The sequence below is a fragment of the Erinaceus europaeus genome, unplaced genomic scaffold, assembly GCF_950295315.1.
Source record: "Erinaceus europaeus unplaced genomic scaffold, mEriEur2.1 scaffold_464, whole genome shotgun sequence".
Classification (NCBI taxonomy): domain Eukaryota; kingdom Metazoa; phylum Chordata; class Mammalia; order Eulipotyphla; family Erinaceidae; genus Erinaceus; species Erinaceus europaeus.
Genome location: NW_026647606.1, coordinates 19,380 through 39,902, shown reverse-complemented (window position 1 = coordinate 39,902; position 20,523 = coordinate 19,380). Strand labels below are relative to the sequence as shown.

General features: G+C 40.9%; 1 protein-coding gene across 1 annotated transcript in view; it reads left to right on the top strand.

Moving 5' to 3' along the window:
* The window catches only part of LOC103115800 (beta-1,4 N-acetylgalactosaminyltransferase 2), a gene marked incomplete at its 3' end in the record, with an annotated part of 46,961 nt that overhangs the window by 9,917 nt on the left and 16,521 nt on the right, over positions 1-20,523 (top strand). Inside the window, exons 2-3 of the mRNA XM_060184156.1 lie at positions 17,667-17,861; positions 18,809-18,943. Of these exons, the coding sequence (XP_060040139.1) occupies positions 17,667-17,861; positions 18,809-18,943 (330 nt within the window). The remainder of the gene's footprint in view (positions 1-17,666; positions 17,862-18,808; positions 18,944-20,523) is intronic.

Sequence of the window (20,523 nt, the reverse complement as noted above, 5' to 3'; positions counted from 1 at the left end):
ATTTAAGGATCCCTGTTTGAGCCCCCCGGGTCCCCACCTGCAGGGGAGACCCTTCACGAGCAGTGAAGCAGGTCTGCAGGTGTCTATCTTTCTCTCCTCTCTGTCTTCCCCTCCTCTCTCCATTTCTCTCTGTCCTATCCAACAATGACAACAACAATAATAACTACAACAATAAAACAACAAGGGCAAAAAAAGGGAATAAATAAATAAAATAAATATTTAAAAAAAAGAATAACTACAACAATAAAACAACAAGGGCAACAAAAGGGAATAAATAAATATTTTAAAAAATTATTTATTTTTGTTGCTCTTGTTTTATTGTTGTAGTTATTATTGTTGTTGTTATTGATGGCATTGTTGGCCATCATTGATGGCCCCCCTTCCCTCTTTCTTGGCTCAGGGGACCAGGATAATTGGATTTCTAGATCACTGCCATCTCCCTGTAAGGAAATTCTAGTTGGTTGGCCCAGGTCAGAAAAGTACTTACTCTTGAGTCAGTCAACCATGGCAGAAGACTTTCATGTGACACAAACTATAATCATAGGTATCACCACTGTGGGTCAGGATAAAAAAGTCCTTTTTTAAAAAAAGTATATACCTATTTATTTACTATTGGATAGAGACAGAGAGAAATTGAGAGGGGTGGGGGAGATAGAGAGGGAGAGAGATACACTTGCAGCCCTGCTTCACCACTTGTGAAGCTTTCTCTCTGGCAGGGACTAGGGGTTTGAACCTGGGTCCTTGCACACTGTAGTGTGAGGTTTTTCTTCCTTCCTTTCTTATTTCTTTTTAAAAATATTTTTATTTATTTATTCCCTTTTGTTGCCCTAGTTGTTTTTTATTGTTGTAGTTATTATTGTCGTTGTCGTTGTTGGATAGGCCAGAGAGAAATGGAGAGAGGAGGGGAAGACAGAGAGGGAAAAAGAAAGATAGACACCTACAGACCTGCTTCACCGCTTGTGAAGTGACTTCCCTGTAGGTGGCAAGCTGGGGGCTTGAACCGGGATCCTTACCCCCCTTGCTCTTGGCGCCATGTGCGCTTAACCCGCTGCACTACCTCCCGACTCCCTTTCTTCTTCTTTTTTTTTTGTCCTTCAGGGTTATTGCTGGGACTAGATGCCTGCACTACGCATCCTCTGCTCCTGGAGGCTATTTTTTCCCCTTGTTTTATCGTTGTTGTGGTTATTATTGTGTTATTGATGTCATTGTTGTTGGATAGGACAGAGAGAAATCAAGAGAGGAGGGAAGACAGAGAGAGGGAGAGAAAGATAGACACCTGCAGACCTGCTCCACTGCTTGTGAGATGATGCCCTGCAGGTGGGGAGCCGCACTGGTCTTTGTGCTTAGCGTGATGTGCGCTTAACCCTCTGCACTACCACCCTACCCCCTGTAATGTGAGTTTTTTTTTTTAAGATTTTATTTATTTATTAATGAGAAAGATAGGAGAGAGAAAGAATCAGACATCACTCTGGTACATGTGCTGCCAGGGATTGAACTCATGGTTGAGAGTCTAGTGCCTTAGCCACTGTGCCACCTCCCAGACCACAGTAATGTGAGTTCTTAACCAGATGCGCCACTGCCTGGCCCTAGGGAAAAAAAAGTCTTAAGAGGGGAAGTCGGGTGGTAACACAGCTGGTTAAGCGCATGTGGCACAAAGTGCAAGGACTGGTGTAAGGACCCCGGTTCGAGCTCCCAGCTCCCCACCTGCAGGGGAGTCGTTTCACAGGCGTTGAAGCAGGTCTGCAGGTGCCTGTCTTTCTCTCCCCCTCTCTATCTTCCCCTCCTCTCTCTATTTCTCTTTGTCCTACCCAACAACGACGACATCAATAATAACAACAATAACTACAACAATAAAACAACAAGGACAACAAAAGGAAGTAAATAAATATTTTTTAAAAAGTCTTAAGAGGAATTATAAACTAGGCAGATTACCTCCCCCCCCAAAGTTGTCTATTCAGTTAGTGCTTAGATTCATCAATCATTCTATTAATATTTCAAGTTTTTAGAAGTCTAATTCACTACTTTTTTGTTTGTTTATGAGGAAGATAGGAGAGAGAGAAAGAACCAAACAGCACTCTGATACATGTGCTACTGGGGATTGAACTCAGGACTTCATGCTTGAGAGTTCAATGTTGTTTTTTTAAAAAAATATTTATTTATTTATTTCCTTTTGTTGCCCTTGTTTTATTGTTGTAGTTATTATTGCTGTTGGATATGACAGAGAGAAATGGAGAGAGGAGGGGAAGACAGAGGGGGAGAGAAAGATAGACACCTGCAGACCTGCTTCACCGCCTGTGAAGGGATTCCCCTGCAGGTGGGGAGCTGGGGGCTCAAACTGGAATCCTTACCGGGTCCTTGAGTTTCCGCCTGACTCCTGTGAGTTCAATGTTTTATCTACTGCGCTACCTCCCGGACCACTAATTCACTACTTTGTATTTGAGTTTCTCTTAAGTTATTGTTTCTGTTTTTCTTAGATTCTTTTGCTTTCTTTTTTTTTTTTTCTTTCAAAATTCTTATTCAGTTGGTAGACTTTTATTTTATGGATAGACATTTGTACTTGTATTATGAAAAATTCCACAATATTGCTCTCCAGTGTTACAGCTCAAAAGTAACCAAAGAACTAGACGGAGGCCACATGGAGGGCAGGGAGTTACATTTATTTCATCTTGACAGGTTACATTTAAGTAGATTCCTACCAGGCTTGAACAACCTTGTACTCAGTACCCAGTGTTTATCTGTTTCAAGCTGGGCTTGGCACAAGCTGATTTGTTACAGAGTCCATCAAGGTGCTGACAAAGTTTGGCTGCAACCAGAGGCCTCCATTTGGGATACTGGAATGCAGAAGTGAGAATCCACCAGCAGCAGTTCTCTCTCTTTTTTTTTTTTTAATTTTTAAAATATTTATTTTAGTTAGTTATTTTCCATTTTGTTGCCCTTATTGTTTTTTATTGTTGTTGTTGTTAATATTGTTGTTAGTTATTATTACTGATGTCGTCGCTGTTGGATAGGACAGAGAGAAATGGAGGGAGGAGGGGAAGACAGAGAAAGGGGAGAGAAAGATAGACACCTGCAGACCTGCTTCACCACCTATGAAGCGACTCCCCTACAGGTGAGGAGCAGGGCTCAAACCGAGATCCTTACTCCGGTCTTTGCGCTTCTTGCCACGTGCGCTTAACCTGCTGCGCTACCACCGCCTCCCTTAGTTTTCTCATTCTTTTGCCTATGGATTTTTCATTTCACTTGAAGACTCAAGTTTTCTTCTCAGTAGAGTTTTTGTTTGTTTTTTTTCCTCCAGGGTTATCGCTGGGGCTCGGTGCCTGCACTAGAATCCACTGCTCCTGGAGGCTATTTTTCCCCTTTTGTTGCCCTGTTTACAGTTGCTGTTGTTACTGTTGTTCTTATTGTTGTTGGATAGGACAGAGAGAAATCGGAGAGAGGAAGAGATGACAGAGGGGGAGAAATAGACAGACACCTGCAGACCTGCTTCAACCTTTGTGAGGCAACTCCTCTGCATGTGGGGAGTTGGAGACTGGAACCAGTCCTTGCACTTTGCGCCTGTGCGCTTAACTCGCTGTGCTACCGCCTGGCCCCCCAGTATAGTTTTATTTATTTATTTATTTATTTATTTTATGATGGTGTGGGGGATTGAACCTGGGACTTTGAGCCTCAGATGTGACAGTCTCTTTGCATAACCATTATACTATCTTCCCCACCCTTCTCAGTATAGTTTTAGCATGTTCCATACTTTTGCCATACAGTGTCTTTATATATATATTTACAGTCAGATCTTTATTCAAAATTATGATCTTGTCAATTTAGCATTTCCCACCAACTCAAGCAGAAACCTTCACAGGCTTCACAATCTTTTGTTTAGGTGCTGCCTTTGTGGGAGCGTTGGAGTATTACAGTATTTTTTGATGCTTGCTTAGATTCTTTGCTTCCTTGGCAGTCCTTATAACCTGCTCTCACTGAGCTTTCCTAACCTCAGGTTTCTGGTTCCTTTTGGCCATTATATCAGCCAGAGAAGCACCTTCTGGAATTTGACTGCATAGCGAGTGTTCCTTTCTTCTGAATTTCTTCCAATTGCCCTTTCTTGTGTTTTTGTCTGTAGAGGACAGTCCAGTCCAGTTTATTTACCAGGGATTTCTTTTGGAAAGGAAGGCCGACTTACATTTTGTATTAAGAAGCTGGAAAACCTATTGCACCAAAGTAAAAGACTCTGGGGTGTGTGTGTGGGTGGGGAGAATACAGGTCCAAGAAGGATGACAGAGGACCTAGTGGGGGTAGTATTGTTATATAGGAAACTGAGAAATGTTATGCATGTACAAACTATTGTATTTACTGTTTAATGTAAAACATTAATTCTCCAATAAAGAAATGAGAAAAAAAAGAAAAGAAGAAGCTGGAAAACTTTCCTATTGGTCCTAGCATAGCATGCCTCCCGTGTCTGGGGTAGATCTTTTTTTTTCTCTGTAAATATTATATAATGTTTATTAAAAAAAAACACCAAAACCTAAAGACTAAAATGTTAATTAGATCTGTTAAATGAATATCTTCACAGCAACATCTAGACTGGTATTTAACTAAACAACAGGAACCACAGCTTAGCCAAGTTGACACGTAAAGTTAAACCCTGCAATGTTCTTTCCATTTTTTTTTTTTTTGCCCTTACACATATTTTTTCCCTTTTTGGGGGGATTAATATTTTACATTCGACAGTAAATACAATGGTTTGTACATGCATAACATTTCTCAGTTTTCCATATAACAATACAACCCCCACTAGGTCCTCTGTCATCCTTTTTGGACCTGTATTCTCCCATCCACCCACCCCAGAGTCTTTTACTTTGGTGCAATACGCCAACTCCAGTTCAGGTTCTACTTGTGTTTTCTCTTCTGACCTTGTTTTCCAGCTTCGGCCTGAGAGTGAGATCATCCCATATTCATCCTTCTGTTTCTGACTTATTTCACTCAACATGATTTCTTCAGGCTCCATCCAAGATGGGCTGAAAGTGGTGAAATCACTATTTTTAATAGCTGAATAGTATTCCCAGGTGTCCAACAACAAATGAGTGGCTGAACAAGTTGTGGTATATATACACAATGGAACACTACTCAGCTATTAAAAATAGTGATTTCACCGAGTTAGATCTTATAGCCGCTGAAATCACACAGCTTGACTTTCATGACTGCTGCTGGCCAGGGAGAGGAAAGATGGTGAAGAGTGTCTTTATATTCTTTTTTTTTTAACTTTTAAAAAATTTTATTTATTTTTTTCCCCTTTTGTTGCCCTTATTGTTTATCATTGTTGTTGTTGTTATTGCTATCATTGTTGGATAGGACAGAGAGAAATCGAGAGGAAAGGAAGACAGAGAAGAGAAGAGAAAGATAGACACCTGCAGACCTGCTTCACCACCTGTGAATCGAACTCCTTGCAGGTGGGGAGCCAGGGGCTAGAACCGGGACCCTGATGCCAGTTCGTATGCTTTCTGCCATGTGTGCTTAACTCGCTGTGCCACTGCCCAGCTCCCTATATTCTTTTAAATATATATATATAATATTTATTTATTTTCTATTTTGTTGCCCTTGTTTAACATTGTTGTGGTTATTGATGTCGTTGTTGTTGGATATGACAGAGAGAAATGGAGAGAGGAGGGGAAGACAGAGAAGGGGAGAGAAAGATAGACACCTGCAGACCTGCTTCACCACCTGTGAATCGAACTCCTTGCAGGTGGGGAGCCAGGGGCTAGAACCGGGACCCTGATGCCAGTCCGTGTGCTTTCTGCCATGTGTGCTTAACTCGCTGTGCCACTGCCCAGGTCCCTATATTCTTTTAAATATATATATATAATATTTATTTATTTTCTATTTTGTTGCCCTTGTTTAACATTGTTGTGGTTATTGATGTCGTTGTTGTTGGATATGACAGAGAGAAGTGGAGAGAGGAGGGGAAGACAGAGAAGGGGAGAGAAAGACAGACACCTGCAGACCTGCTTCACTGCCTGTGAAGAGAGTCCCCTGCAGGTAGGGAGCCGGGGGCTTGAACCAGGATCCTTATGCCAGTCCTTGGGCTTTGCGCCACATGTGCTTAACCCGCTGTGCCACTGCTTGACTCCCTTAAAAATATTTTATTTACTTTATTTTAATGAGAGAGATACAGAGAAAGATAGAAATGCAGAGACTAGAGCAGACATAAGCTCTGGCTTCTGATGGTGCTGGGGATTAAACCTTAGACCTCAGAGCTTCAGGCATGAGAGTCTTTAGCATAACCATTATGCTTTCTCCCTGGGTACTATTTTTTTTAATTTTATTTTATTTTAAATTTATTTCTTTATTGGGGAATTAATGTTTTATATTCAACAGTAAATACAATAGTTTGTACATGCATAACATTCCCCAGATTCCCATATAACAATACAACCCCCACTAGGTCCTCTGTCATCCTTCTTGGACCTTTATTCTCCCCACCCACCCACCCCAGAATCTTTTACTTTGGTGCAATACGCCAATTCCATTTCAGGTTCTACTTGTGTTTTCTTTTCTGATCTTGTTTTTCAACTTATGCCTGAGAGTGAGATCATCCCATATTCATCCTTCTGTTTCTGACTTATTTCACTCAACATGATTTTTTCAAGGTCCATCCAAGATCGGCTGAAAACGGTGAAGTCACCATTTTTTACAGCTGAGTAGTATTCCATTGTGTATATATACCACAACTTGCTCAGCCACTCATCTGTTGTTGGACACCAGGGTTGCTTCCAGGTTTTGGCTATTACAAATTGTGCTGCCAAGAACATATGTGTACACAGATCTTTTTGGATGGATGTGTTGGGTTCCTTAGGATATATGCCCAGAAGAGGAATTGCAGGGTCATAGGGTAGGTCCATTACTAGCCTTCTGAGAGTTCTCCAGACTGTTCTCCACAGAGGTTGGACCAATTTACATTTCCACCAGCAGTGTAGGAGCGTTCCTTTGACCCCACACCCTCTCCAGCATTTGCTGCTGTTCCCTTTTCTGATGTATGACATTCTTACAGGAGTGAAGTGATATCTTATTGTTGTCTTTATTTGCATTTCTCTGACAATCAGAGACTTGGAGCATTTTTTCATGTGTTTCTCAGCCTTTTGGATCTCTTCTGTGGTGAATATTCTGTCCAAGTCCTCCCCCCATTTTTGGATGGGGTTATTTGTTGTCTTGTTGAGTTTGGCAAGCTCTTTATATATGTTGGTTATTAAACTCTTATCTGATGTATGGCATGTAAAGATCTTCTCCCATTCTGTGAGGGGTCTCTTGGTTTGGGTAGTGGTTTCTTTTGCTGTGAAGAAGCTTTTTAATTTGATGTAGTACCATAGGTTTATACTTGCTTTAGTCTTCTTTGTTATTGGATTCGTTTCATTGAAAATGTCTTTAAAATTTATGCAGAAAAGAGTTCTGCCAATATTTTCCTCTAAGTATTTGATAGTTTGTGGTCTAACATCCAAGTCCTTGATCCACTTGGAATTTACTTTTGTATTTGGTGAAATACAGTGATTCAGTTTCATTCTTCTGCATGTTTCAACCCACTGTTTCCAACACCATTTGTTGAAGAGACTCTGCTTTCCCCATGTAATAGTCTGGGCCCCTTTGTCAAAGATTAGATGTCCATACGTGTGGGGCCTCATTTCTGGGCTCTCAATTCTATTCCACTGGTCAGTGTGTCTATTCATGTTCCAGTACCAAGCAGTTTTGATGACAATGGCCCTATAATACAGTTTGAGATCTGGGAGTGTGATGCCTCCGGTTCTGTTCTTTTTTCTTAAGATTGTTTTGGCAATTCTAGGTCTTTTCTGGTTCCAGATAAACATTTGTAGCATTTTTTCTATTCTCCTAAAAAATGTGCTTGGGATCTTGATGGGGATAGCATTAAATTTGTAGATGGCTCTGGGTAATATATTCATTTTGATGATGTTAATTCTTCCAACCCATGAACATGGAGTATCTTTCCACTTCTTTGTGTCTTTTTCAATTTCTTTGAGTAGTGACTCATAATTTTCAGTATACAAGTCTTTCACTTCTTTGGTTAGATTTACTCCTAGATATTTTATTGTTTTTGTTGCTATAGTAAAAGGAATTGATTTCTGGATTTCAATTTCTTCTAACTTAGTGTTTGCATAGAGGAATGCCACTGACTTTTGAATGTTAATTTTGTAGCCTGACACCTTAATGTATTGCCTGATGATTTCCAAAAGCTTCTTGCTGGATTCCTTAGGTTTTTCTATGTATACTATCATGTCATCTGCAAATAAGGAGAGTTTGACTTCTTCTCTTCCAATCTGTATGCCTTTAATTCCTTGCTCCTGCCTGATTGCTATGGCAAGAACTTCCAATACTTATGTTGAATAGTAATGGTGATAGTGGGCAGCCCTGTCTAGTACCTGATGTGAGTGGAAATGCTTCCAGTTTTTCACCATTGAGTATGATGTTGGCTGTAGGTTTGCTATATATAGACTCCACTCTCTTCAGCAATTTTCCATCTATTTCCATTTTTGTAGTGTTCTGATCATAAAGGGATGTTGTATTTTGTCAAAGGCTTTCTCTGCATCTATTTTTATGACCATGTGGTTTTTGGTCTTGCTTTTGTTGATGTGGTGGATCACATTGATTGATTTACGTATATTAAACCAACCTTGCATGCCTGGGATAAACCCCACTTGGTCATGATGAACAATCTTTTTGATATACTGCTGTATCTGGTTGGATAGAATTTTGTTCAATATTTTCGCATCTATGTTCATCAGAGATATTGGTCTGTAGTTTTCTTTTTTGGTTGTGTCTCTGTCTGCTTTTGGTATCAGAGTGATGTTAGCTTCATAGAAGCTGGCAGGGAGTATTCCAGTGTCTTCAATCTTCTGGAAGACTTTTAAAAGTAGAGGTATTAGTTCTTCTTTGAAAGTTTTGTAGAATTCATTTGTAAAACCATCTGGTCCAGGACTTTTATTTTTGGGGAGATTTTTGATAACTGTTTCAATTTCATTAGCTGTGATGGGCCTGTTCATGTTATCCACTTCCTCTTTACTTAGTTTTGGAAGTTGGTAGGTATCTAGGAAATCGTCCATTTCTTCCAGGTTCTCTAGCTTGGTGGCATATAGTTGTTCATAGAAGCCTCGCATGATATGTTGAATTTCTGCAGTGTCTGTTGTGATATCTCCTCTTTCATTTAGTATCCGATTTATTTGGGTCTTCTCCCTTTTTTGTTTTGTGAGTCTGGCTAAAGGTTTGTCGATTTTGTTTACTCTTTCGAAAAACCAACATTTACTTTTGTTGATCTTTTGTATGGTTTTCCTATTCTCAATGTTATTGATTTCTGCCCTAACTTTAGTGATTTCTGTCCTTCTGGTTGCTTTAGGGTTCCTTTGTTGTTCTTTTTCTAGGTCTTTAAGATGTGCAATCAGGCTGTTTACTTGTGCTTTTTCTTGTTTCCTAATGTGTGCTTGTATAGCTATGAACTTCCCTCTTAGGACTGCTTTAGCTATGTCCCAAATATTTTGATAGCTTGTGTCTTCATTTTCATTGAAGTCTCTAAACATTTTGATTTCTTCCTTGATTTCCTCTTTGACCTAGAAGTTGTTAAGAAGTGTACTGTTGAGCTTCCACATTTTGGCACTGTTACTAATCTTTTGTTGATTGTTAAGTGTTAGTTTAATTCCACTGTGGTCTGAGAAGATGCTTGGGATGATTTCAATGCTTTTGAATTGGCTGATGCTGTCTTTGTGGCCTAATATATGGTCTATCCTTGAGAATGACCCATGTGGTGGTCTGATTGTATTCCAGTTTCTTGGGATGAATGACTCTGAAAATGTCCAATAGTTCTAGTTTATCTATCTCTTCATTTAGCTCCCTTATGTCTTTATTGATTTTCTGCCTGGATGATCTGTCAAGTTGAGAGAGTGGGGTGTTGAAGTCCCCTACTATGATTGTGTTGCTGTTAATATATTGCTGTAGCTCTTTCAGTAGAAGTTTGATGTATTTAGATGGCTTCTCATTGGGTGCATAGATGTTAATAATTGTTAAGTCCTCTTGATTGACTGATCCTCTGAGCATTAAGTAGTGTCCATTCTTATCTTTTTTAATCTTATCTATTTTAAAGTCTATCATGTCAGATATGAGAATAGCTGTTCCTGCCCTTTTTTGTGGGCCATTGGCTTTTATGATAGTTTTCCATCCTTTCACTTGAAGTCTGTGTTTGTCTTGTTGAGTTAGGTGGGTTTCCTGTAGACAGCATATTGTTGGATTGTGTTTTCTGATCCATCTTCCTACTCTGTGTCTTTTAATAGGTGAATTCAGGTCATTGAAATTTATTGATATAAAATATTGAAGATATTTTAACGCCATTCTTGTAGAGTTTTAGAGTGTTTTGATATATGTCCTATTTGTGGTGGTCTGATTGTTTATAGGAGACCTTTCAGAACTTCTATCATCAGGACAGGCTTGATGATAGTTGATTCCTTCAACTGTTGCTTGTCTGAGAAGGTTTTGATGCCTCCATCTAGTCTGAATGACAGTCTAGCAGGAAATAGTATTCTTGGCTGAAAGCCTTTCTCATTGAGCACTCGATAGATATCTTGCCATTCTCTTCTGTCCTGTAGTGTTTGTATGGAGAAGTCTGCTGCTAATCTTATGGGTTTTCCTTTGTAGGTGACCCTTTGTTTTTCTCTTGCAGCCTTGAGGATCCTTTCTTTATCCTTATTCCTTTCCATTCTAAGTATGATATGTCTTGGTCTCTTTGGGTCTGGGTTAATTCTGTTTGGGACCCTCTGGGTTTCTTGAATCTTTATGTCTTTGATGTTGTCTAGACTAGAGAAGTTTTCAGCTATTACGGCCTGGAAAATGCTTTCTTCCTCTCCTTCTCTTTCTTCCTCTGGTAAGCCAATAATGCGTATATTGTTTCTTTTGAAGTCATCTCATAGGACTCTGTTGTTGTTTTCAACATCTATTAATCTCTTTTTGAGATCTCTTACTTCTTTTTTAGTTGTCTCTAATTCATCCTCAATCTTGCTAATTCTGTCTTCATCCTCATTGATTCTATTCTCTCTGCCCTCTACTGTTTTCTGGAGTTCATCTATTTTGTTGCCCTGTTCTGATACTGTTTTAGCTTGTTCAGCTAGTTGCATTCTTAGCTCAGCGATTTCAGCTTTCAGCTCTCTAATAACCATGAGATAATTAGTATTTTCTTCCATAGTCTCATTTGTTGTTCCTGTATTTCTGATTACAATTTTTTCAAATTCTTTACTCACTCCTGTTATTATTTCCTTTGCTAATGTTTGGATGTTGAACTCATTATTTTGTGTTTCACCCTCTAGAGGACTTTTAGCTGGACTCTTGTCCTGGTTCAATTCTCCAATATTTTTTCTTGTTGTTTTAACCATTTTATATATTATGTTATGAGTTCCCTTTATCAGTACTTTTCAAATTATTGATCACTATTGCCTGGATTGACTTGTGTCTAAGTAAGTTAATTAAAGGGTTTACGGTGGTGGAAATTAACAGTTGTTTCAATCCCTGAGTTGGAGCTCAGTGGTTTAAAAGCCTCTTTTTTTTTTCTTCCCTGTAGGCTATGGGAGCCTAAGGGCTTTTAAACTATCAATAGACTTCAGCTTAATCACTGACTCCTGACCATGAGATATAGCAGTGTGTGGCAGAGATAATCCAGTGGTTATGCAAAGAGACTTTCACAGCCCCTCAGCTATGCCACCGAGGTATAGGTCTTCTCCTGAGTTTCCTGGTTAGATCTCTGTCCCCTGGTGTCCCTCCCTATCACTGCTCCAGATTCTGAGGGTAGTAGCAATGGAGACTCAGAGTTGCATTTGGTGAGTCTCTGGGGAGTCCTTTCCTCCCTTCAGTTGTCCCCTTGTTGGTGGAGCAGACTGGAGGTGGTGTCTCAATTGATAAACTGCTGAACTGTTAGTAGTCACTTAATCTCTCCTTAGGCCCCTCTCTCCTCTCTGTCACCAGGCACGCGTGTTTGTACTCACCAGTGATTTACTAGGTTCCTGTGGTCATTCTAGTCCTGTCTTATTTCGGTCCTGGGTGGTCTCCTTTGGTATTCCTAGTTGATCCGGGAGAGGAGAGGAGAGGAGAGGAGAGGAGAGGAGAGGAGAGGAGAGAAAGCGATCTGCTGCTCGTAGCTCCCCCTCTGGAAGTCGAATCTCTGGGTACTATTTTTATATTCTTGTTTTGATACTGTCCTTGATTCTAGCATAGTGGTCTTGTAAAAAAAAAAAAAAAAAAAGCCTTCTCATGCCTGAGACTATAGTCCCAGGTTCAATCCTCCACATTACCATACACCAGAGCTGAGCAGTGCTCTGGAAAAAAAAAAGTTTTAAAGATGACCATATTATTAGGTTACATTTTGAAGGCACAGTCAGAATACATAATCTGCCCTATTTTTTTTTTTTTTTATTGCTGGGGCTTGGTGCCTGCACCACGAATCCACTGCTCCTGGAGACCATTTCCCCCCCTTTTGTTGCCCTTGTTTAACCTGCCCTATTTCTATTTTGTTGCAGTTTTCTCTGTATCCAAATATGGGATCGATCTTCATAAAAATTCAGAGAGCTCCTTCTTTTTGTTTTAATGAGAGAGAGAGATACAGAAAGAAAGGCCAGTGCACTGCTCAGCTGTGATTTATAATGGTACTGTGGATTTAACAACTTCAGGCATGAAAGCCTTTTGCGTAACCATTATGCTGTCTCCCCAGTCCAAGCTTCCTTACTTCTATCATTTTTTTTAAAGGAGAGACAGAGAGAGTGAAAGAGACTACAGCAACAAAGCTCCTTTCAATGCAGTGTGGTCTGGGCTCAATCCGGGGTCATGTACATGGTAAAACAACACACAATCTAAGTTGGCTATTTCACTAGCTTACTTTTATCGTTTTTTAAAAAAATACTAACTTATTTTATGACAGAGTGAGAGGTCTGAGCATTGTTCCTTCTTTGATACAGTACCAGGGACAGAACCCAGGGATTTATGAATGCAAATCCTGCCTTTACTCACTGTACTACTTCTTTGGTGACCAGTCCTATAATTTAGTTGCTTTCCTGATATGTATTCACACATATTTGCAACTTGATCTGAGATACAATACTGTGAGATGTGAAAATGTTAGAATCTCTGACTGTCATGGTATTTTTTTCTTTTTCATCTTTTTAAAAATATTCATTTACTTATCTGATAGAAATTGAGAGGGAAGAGGAAGATAGAGGGACTGCGGGACTTCCAGGAGGCGTGGCCATGGAATAACTGGAACCAGATCACCTCTCCTTCCAAAACAACAAATAAATACAACAAGAGGGAGTCAGGCGGTAGTGTAGTGGGTTAAGTGCAGGTGGCGCAAAGCACAAGGACCGGAGTATGGATCCTGGTTCGAGTCCCCAGCTCCCCACCTGCGAGGGAGTCGCTTCACAAGCAGGGGAGTCCCTTCACAAGAGGTGAAGCAGGTCTGCAGGTGTCTGTCTTTCTCTCCCCCTCTCTGTCTTCCTTTCCTCTCTCCATTTCTCTGTCCTATCCAACAATGACGACATCAATAACAACAATAATAAGAATTACAACAATAAAACAAGGGCAAAAAAAAGGGAATAAATATTAAAAAAATAAATATCAGAGGACCTAGTGGGGGTTGTGTTGTTATATGGGAAACTGGGGAATGTTATGCATGTAGAAACTATTGTATTTACTGTTCAATGTAAACCATTAATTCCCCAATAAATAAATAAAAATAAAAAAAGAAAATAAACTATACCAAGACATCTTTTTAAAAATTAAAAATAGGGAATCAGGCCATAGCACAGTGGGGCAAGCGCATGTGGCATGAAGCCCAAGGACTGGAATAAGAATCCCAGTTCGAGCCCCGACTCCCCACCTGCAGGGAAGTCACTTCACAGGTGGTGAAACAGGTCTGCAGGTGTTCTATCTTTCTCTCTCCCTCTCTGTCTTCTCCCCTTTCCATTTCTCTCTGTCCTATCCAACAACGATGACATCAATTACAACAATAACTACATCAATAAAATAAATAAATAAAATAAATATAACTAAAGACCCAACTGAAGTCAATCTACAGCTGAAAGTTGTGCAGCCTCAGGTGGGTGCTCACATGCAGCTGGAGCAAAAAGGGATGCAGGCAAGGACTGAAGAACAGCAAAGTTAAATCAGAGATCTGGGTGGTGCAGGTGCTAAGCTGTGCCATTTTGGCGATTTCACTTTAAGCACAGCAAACAACATTGTTCATAGTGCCAGAAGAAAACAGACAGGGGTTTAAAACCTCTCAGTCTTTGACTCGAGTGGGGGGCTTTAACTTTCTGAATTTAAGTCACAACATAAAATAGGGCATTTGTGACCACAAGACCACCCAAAGCAACCCCCCCATCTCACCCATAGCAGATCATACAAACAGGAGAAACCTAGAGATCACAAGAGCACCACCTGCTGGCCATCAATAACCAACACACAAAAAATGCAGAGAAACAGAACTAAACAGCCAACCATGCCGTATCAGCCAGACAGAAATGACACAGGAAATCCAAGGAATTACAGACTTAGAGAGACTCTCAGAGACAGACTACACAGAGCTCACTATGAGGACTCTCCAAGAAGTTTAGCAAGAATTAAAAGAGCATGTTACTATGGAATTAAAACACATGAGAGAGGAACTTATAACAGAGATCACTAAGAATCTTCAAATCTTGAAAGAAGAACTTTAGTCAGAACTTCAGGGAATAAAAGACACTCTAACTGTAGTCCATGCCCAGGTATAAGGCTTAGGAAGTACATCCACAAATTCAGAAGAAATAATCTCCAGTCCAGAAGATACTCTTTCAATTCAAAGATGAGGGAGAGGAATAGTTTAGAAAGACTGAAGCAATGCTCTGTGAAATTGCAAGACTCCAACAAAATATCGACTATAAGAGTGATAGGTATATCTGAAGATGAGGACAAGGTCAGAGGCCCAGAGTCCACTTTCAGAGCAATTTTAGCTGAGAACTTCCCTCACTTAGGAAACTATCAGAATATTATCATCTAAGAGGCAGAATTTATAAATACAAAGCCAGATTTATAAATACAAAAAGACAGATGCCAAGGCACATTATTGTAAAACTATCAAAAGTCAGTGACAAGGAAAAAAATGGGCTAGTTGCTCGGGAAAGGAAAGAAGTTACATACAAAGGCAAAGGTATAAGACTTTCATCATATTTTTTTTTTTACAAAGTCTAGAGGCAAGGAGACAGTGGAATGACAAAGTTCTAAAGGAGAGGGAATTCCAGCCATGAATATTGTATCCTGCAAAATGACCCTTCAGATATGAGGGAGAAATAAAGGTTTTCTCAAATATTCAAGAACTAAAGGAACTTGCCACAATCAACCCCACCTTACAAGAACTACTGAACTGAGTCCCACAAGAAAGGAGGAAGCGGGGGGGGGGGGGGCGCACCTGGTTGAGCGCTCACATTATAGTGCACCAGGACTCAGGTTTGAGTCCCTGGTCCCCACTTAAAGGGGGAAAACTTCACGAGTGGTGAAGCAGGGCTGCAGGTGTCTGCCTCTTTCCTCTCTATCTCCCCTCCCCTCTCAATTTCTGGCTGTCTCTCTCCAATCAATCAATAAATAAACATAATTTAAAATGTTAAAAAAAGAAGGAATCAAAGGAATACACATTCCAAACACCAAGTTGCAGATGCTACCATGATGTCAACCTGACTCGCCTGGACAGACAACCTCACCAATGTACCCTGGAACTCCATCTCTCCAGAGCCCTGCCCAGCAGGGAAAGATAGGGACAGGCTGGGAGTATGGATCAACCTGTCAATGCCTATGTCCATTGGAGAAGCAATTGTAGAAGCCAGACCCCCCACCTTCTGCATCCCATAATGACCCTGGGTCCATGATCCCAGAGAGATAAAGAGTAGGAAAGCTTCCTATGTGTGGAGGAGATGGGATATGGAAATCTGGTGGTGGGAAATGTATGGAATTTCACCCCCCTTATTATTTTATTTTTTAATTTTTTAATCATCTTTATTTATTTATTGGGTAGAGACAGCCAGAAATTGAGAGGGAAGGGTGGGATAGAGAGAAAGAGAGACAGAGAGACACCTGCAGCACCGCTTCACCGCTTTCCTCCTGCAGGTGGGAACCGGGGGACTCAAACCGGGGTCCTTGCTCATTGTAACATGTGCGCTCAACCAGGTGCGCCACCACCCAGTCCCTCACTCCTCTTATTCTATGGTTTTGTTGATATTTTCTATTTTTTATTTTACAAATAAGTTGAATTTTTAAAAAGGGAGAGAGAGGGACTATGTGGTGGTGAACCTGGTTATGTGCAGTTATTAGCAAGCTCAAGGATCTGGGTTCGAACCCCCGCTCTCCACTTGCAGGGGGTCTGCTTAATCATCAGTAAAGCAGGTCTGCAGTTGTCTTTTTCTTTTTTGAAAAAAATATTTATTTATTTATTCCCTTTTGTTGTTCTTGTTGTTTTATTGTTATAGTTATTGTTGTTACTGATGTCATCATTGTTGGATAGGACAGAGAGAAATGGAGAGAGGAGGGGAAGCAACTTGTGAAGCAACTCCCCTGCAGGTGGGGAGCCTGGGGCTGGAACCAGGATCCTTACACTGGTCCTTGCACTTTGCGCCACCTGCGCTTAACCCACTGTGCTACTGCCCAACTCCCTACAGGTGTCTTTTTCTTGATCTCTATCTCCCTGCTCTTTCTCAATTTATCTCTATCTTATCTAAAAGAAAAGGGGGGGAATCAGGGGTAGTGCAGCGGGTTAAGCACACATGGCGCAAAGCACAAGGACAGGTGTAAGGATCCCGGTTCCAGTTCCTGGCTCCCCACCTGCAGGGGAGTCACTTCACAGGCAGTGAAGCAGGTCTGCAGGTGTCTATCTTTCTCTCCCCTCTCTGTCTTCCCCTCCTCTCTCCACTTCTCTCTGTCCTATCCAACAATGACATCAACAGCAACAATAATAACTACAACAATAAAACAAGGATAACAAAAAGGAATAAATAAATATTTTAAAAAAAATTTAAAAAAGAGGAGAGAAAGAGAAGCACTTCAGCACTGCTTCATTGCTCATGAAGCTCTCTACTTCAGATGGGGACCCTGGGCTTGAACCCAGGTCCTTCACATTGTAATATGTGCAAGAAACCAGGTGTGCCACCCCCAGCCTGTGTCTTGGTATTTCTTTCTTTCTTTTTTAAAGATTTTATTTATTTATTCATGAGGAAGATAGAAGAGAGAGAAAGAACCAGACATCACTCTGATACATGTGCTGCCAGGGATTGAACTCATGATGCTTTCCCCTGCAGGTGGGGACTGGGGGCTTGAACCCAGGACCTTGCACCTTGTAACGTGTATGCTCAACCAGGTGCGCCACCACTCAGCCCCAGTTAATCTGTTCTTTTATTTATATTTATTTATTTATTTTTGAGTCTTTTTGTTAAAACTTGATTCTTTTCCATTTTTTTAGAAATCAGTTTTGGTAAAAGTAGAGGACATAGGGTCAACTTACAGTTGTTTTTTTTTTCTTTCTCAAGTTACTATTTCTGTGTGGATAACATAATCAAATCACTTGCTATGAAATTTGCAGCATTTAATGGAGTTTCCTTTTGTGTGTGTGTGTGTGTGTGTCCTGACAGCTCTAGGTTTTTATGGCTCCTCAAGATATCAGTCTTCATCTTGGGACTTGGCCTTGTCTTACTTATAGTCAGAAGTGTGTACCTCCAGGAGAAGTTCAGCAGCCTCAATCCTTCATATTCCGGTCTGGATGTCCAGATGCCAAAGCTTCTACCTGAAAAGCATCTCAGGCAGCTCTTCACCTATGATGGAGTCTGGTGAGTGATCAGATTCTTCTGTCCTTGTCCAGCACCTCCCTTGCTCCTGTTATGATTTACCTTGTCCTGCTGTACTTATTGTCCAGCTAGTCCCCCAAATTCCTGGCTTTGTGTTAGCTACTATATGATTCCAAACTGCAGAACCAGGAAATTGCTTGGTCTGTGGGTGTAGTCTCTGTTCTCAGTTCTCAGTTTTCAAAAGCTAGCTGGAAGGCAGATTTAAAAGAGGAGTCTCTCACTCCCTCTCCCTCCCCCCCTCCCCCTCTTCCTCTCCCTCTCCCTCCCCCTCCCCGTCCTCTCTCATTTTTCCATCAGGGTTTTTGCTGGGGTTTGGTGTTGGCATTACAAATCCACCATTCCCAATGGCCATTTTTCCCTTTTTATTTAACAGGACAGAGAGAAACTGAGAGGGGAAGAGAGATAGAGAGTGAGAGAGAAAGACACCTGCAGGCCCACTTCACCACTTGTGGTGTTCCCTCTGCAGGTGCCAGGTGACATGTGCACTTAACCCAGTGTACCACTGCCTAGACTTTAGAGCCTTAAGCATGAAAGTCTTTTTGCATAACCACCATACTATCTGCCCCTTCCTTCCTTTTTTCCTTTTCTTTCTTTCTTTCTTTTTTTTTTTTTAATAGAGATGAGAGGGTGAGAGGAAGAAAGACAACCACAGCACTCCTTCACCACTCCTGAAGGTTCCCCACCCCCTGCAGGTGGGAACTAGGGGTTTGAACTGGGTTCTTACACACGGTAAGAGAAGGGAACCTGCTTCCTTTCTCTCCTGTTGAAGAGTTTCTGGAAGGGGCACCTGCTGCGACTCCAGGGTTCCACATAGGACAGGTGGATAGGGAAAATGGAGATTCTCAGGAAAGTGACCCCCCAGATCAGACTTCAAGTTCCCTCTCTCTCACCCAAGCAGCCCACATTCACTGTCCTCTTGCTCCTTTCAGGCTGTTTCCAAAAAATCAGTGTGAGTGTGGCACCATCAACCAACAGAGCCATAACCTTGAGGATGCGTATAGTCAGAGAAGCCTTCCTGCGGTGAATGCAAGGCGACAAGCTCAATTTGAACATTTCCAGAGGAGGTAATGCACACCATAAGGGCTCTAGGGTTCTAAGGCAAAACAGAAGCTCTCTCTATTCTTTCCTGAGGGTGTACATCTCAAGAGAAAAGCAAGGGTCTTTATTATTATTGTTATTATTACTACTACTACTACTACTATTATTATTTTGCCAGAATATTGCTAAACTCTAGCTTATGGCATTGCTGGAAATTGAATCTGGGATCTTTGGTGCCTTAGGCTAATCATCAATGTTTAATAGGTGCTGCCAAACTGCTAGGGAGATACTTCATATTAGAAGCCTTAGATTTGGGAGTCGGGCGGTAGCGCAGTGGGTTAAGCGCACGTGGCGCAAAGCCCAAGGACCCGTGGAAAGATTCTGGTTCCAGCCCCTGGCTCCCCACCTGCAGGGAAAAGTCGCTTCACAGGTGGTGAAGCAGGTCTGTAGGTGTCTTTCTCTCCCCGACTCTGTCTTCTCATCTCTCGACTTCTCTCTGTCCTATCCCAACAACGACGACATTAACAACAATAACTACAACAACAAAACAACAAGGGCAATAAAAGGGAAAATAAATAATAATAAAAAAATTTTAAAGAAAGAAGCATTGTGGTCCGGGAGGTGGCACAGTGGATAAAACACTAGATTCTCAGCTATGAGGTCCTGAATTTGATCCCCGGCAGCACATGTTCCAGAGTGATGTCTGGTTCTTTCTCTCCTATCTTTCTCATGAATAAATTAATTCTTTAAAAAAAAAGCATTAGATTTGCATGCCTGAGCTTCCCAGTTCGATCCAGTACCATGTCTACTTGTTAGTTTCTCTCCCCTTCTCTCTGCCTCATGTGAAATTCTCATAAGTATCAAATAAAAATTAATGTCTAAGGAAATAAGTACTGTGGTCTAGGAGGTGGTGTCGTGGGTAAAACATTGGACTCTCGAGCATGAGGTCCCAAGTTCAATCCCTGGCAGTACATGTACATGTGATATATGGTTCTTTTTCTCCTTCCTCCTTTCTAATTAATAAATAAAATCTTAAAAAAGAAAGAAAGAACTGTCAAAACGCCCTCAAGAGAAGGCCTATAGTGTAGGTAAACATAGTGCCTAATATACACCCTACCTAATAAACATCCATTGTCATTTATTATTATCATCATCATCAGGAACCAATGCCAGATCTGACTTTCAGTTGTGACCCCTGAAGTGCAGTGATCCTGAAGCAGCATTGGCTCATGCAGTCGATTTTCTTTCTTTCTTTTTTTTTTAAAGGGGGGGTTTGTGGTGCCTGGCAGAATAGCTCATTTGGATAATGTTTTGTTTTGACATTTGTGGGATCCAGTTATGATGAATCTTCAGTGCTCTGGTCTCTCTCTCTCTCTCCCTCTGCTTTCTCTTTCTCTGTCTCTATATTATAAAAAAGAGAGAGGGAGCTGGGGAGACAGCATAATGTTTATGCAAAAGACTTTCATACCTAAAGCTCTGAGGTCCACGGTTCTATTCCCAGCACCACCATCAGCCAGAGCTGAGAAGTCCTCTGGGCTCTCTGTGTGTGTATCTTTCTTTTTCTTTTTTAATTTTTAATTTTTTTATTTGTTTATTGGATAGAGAT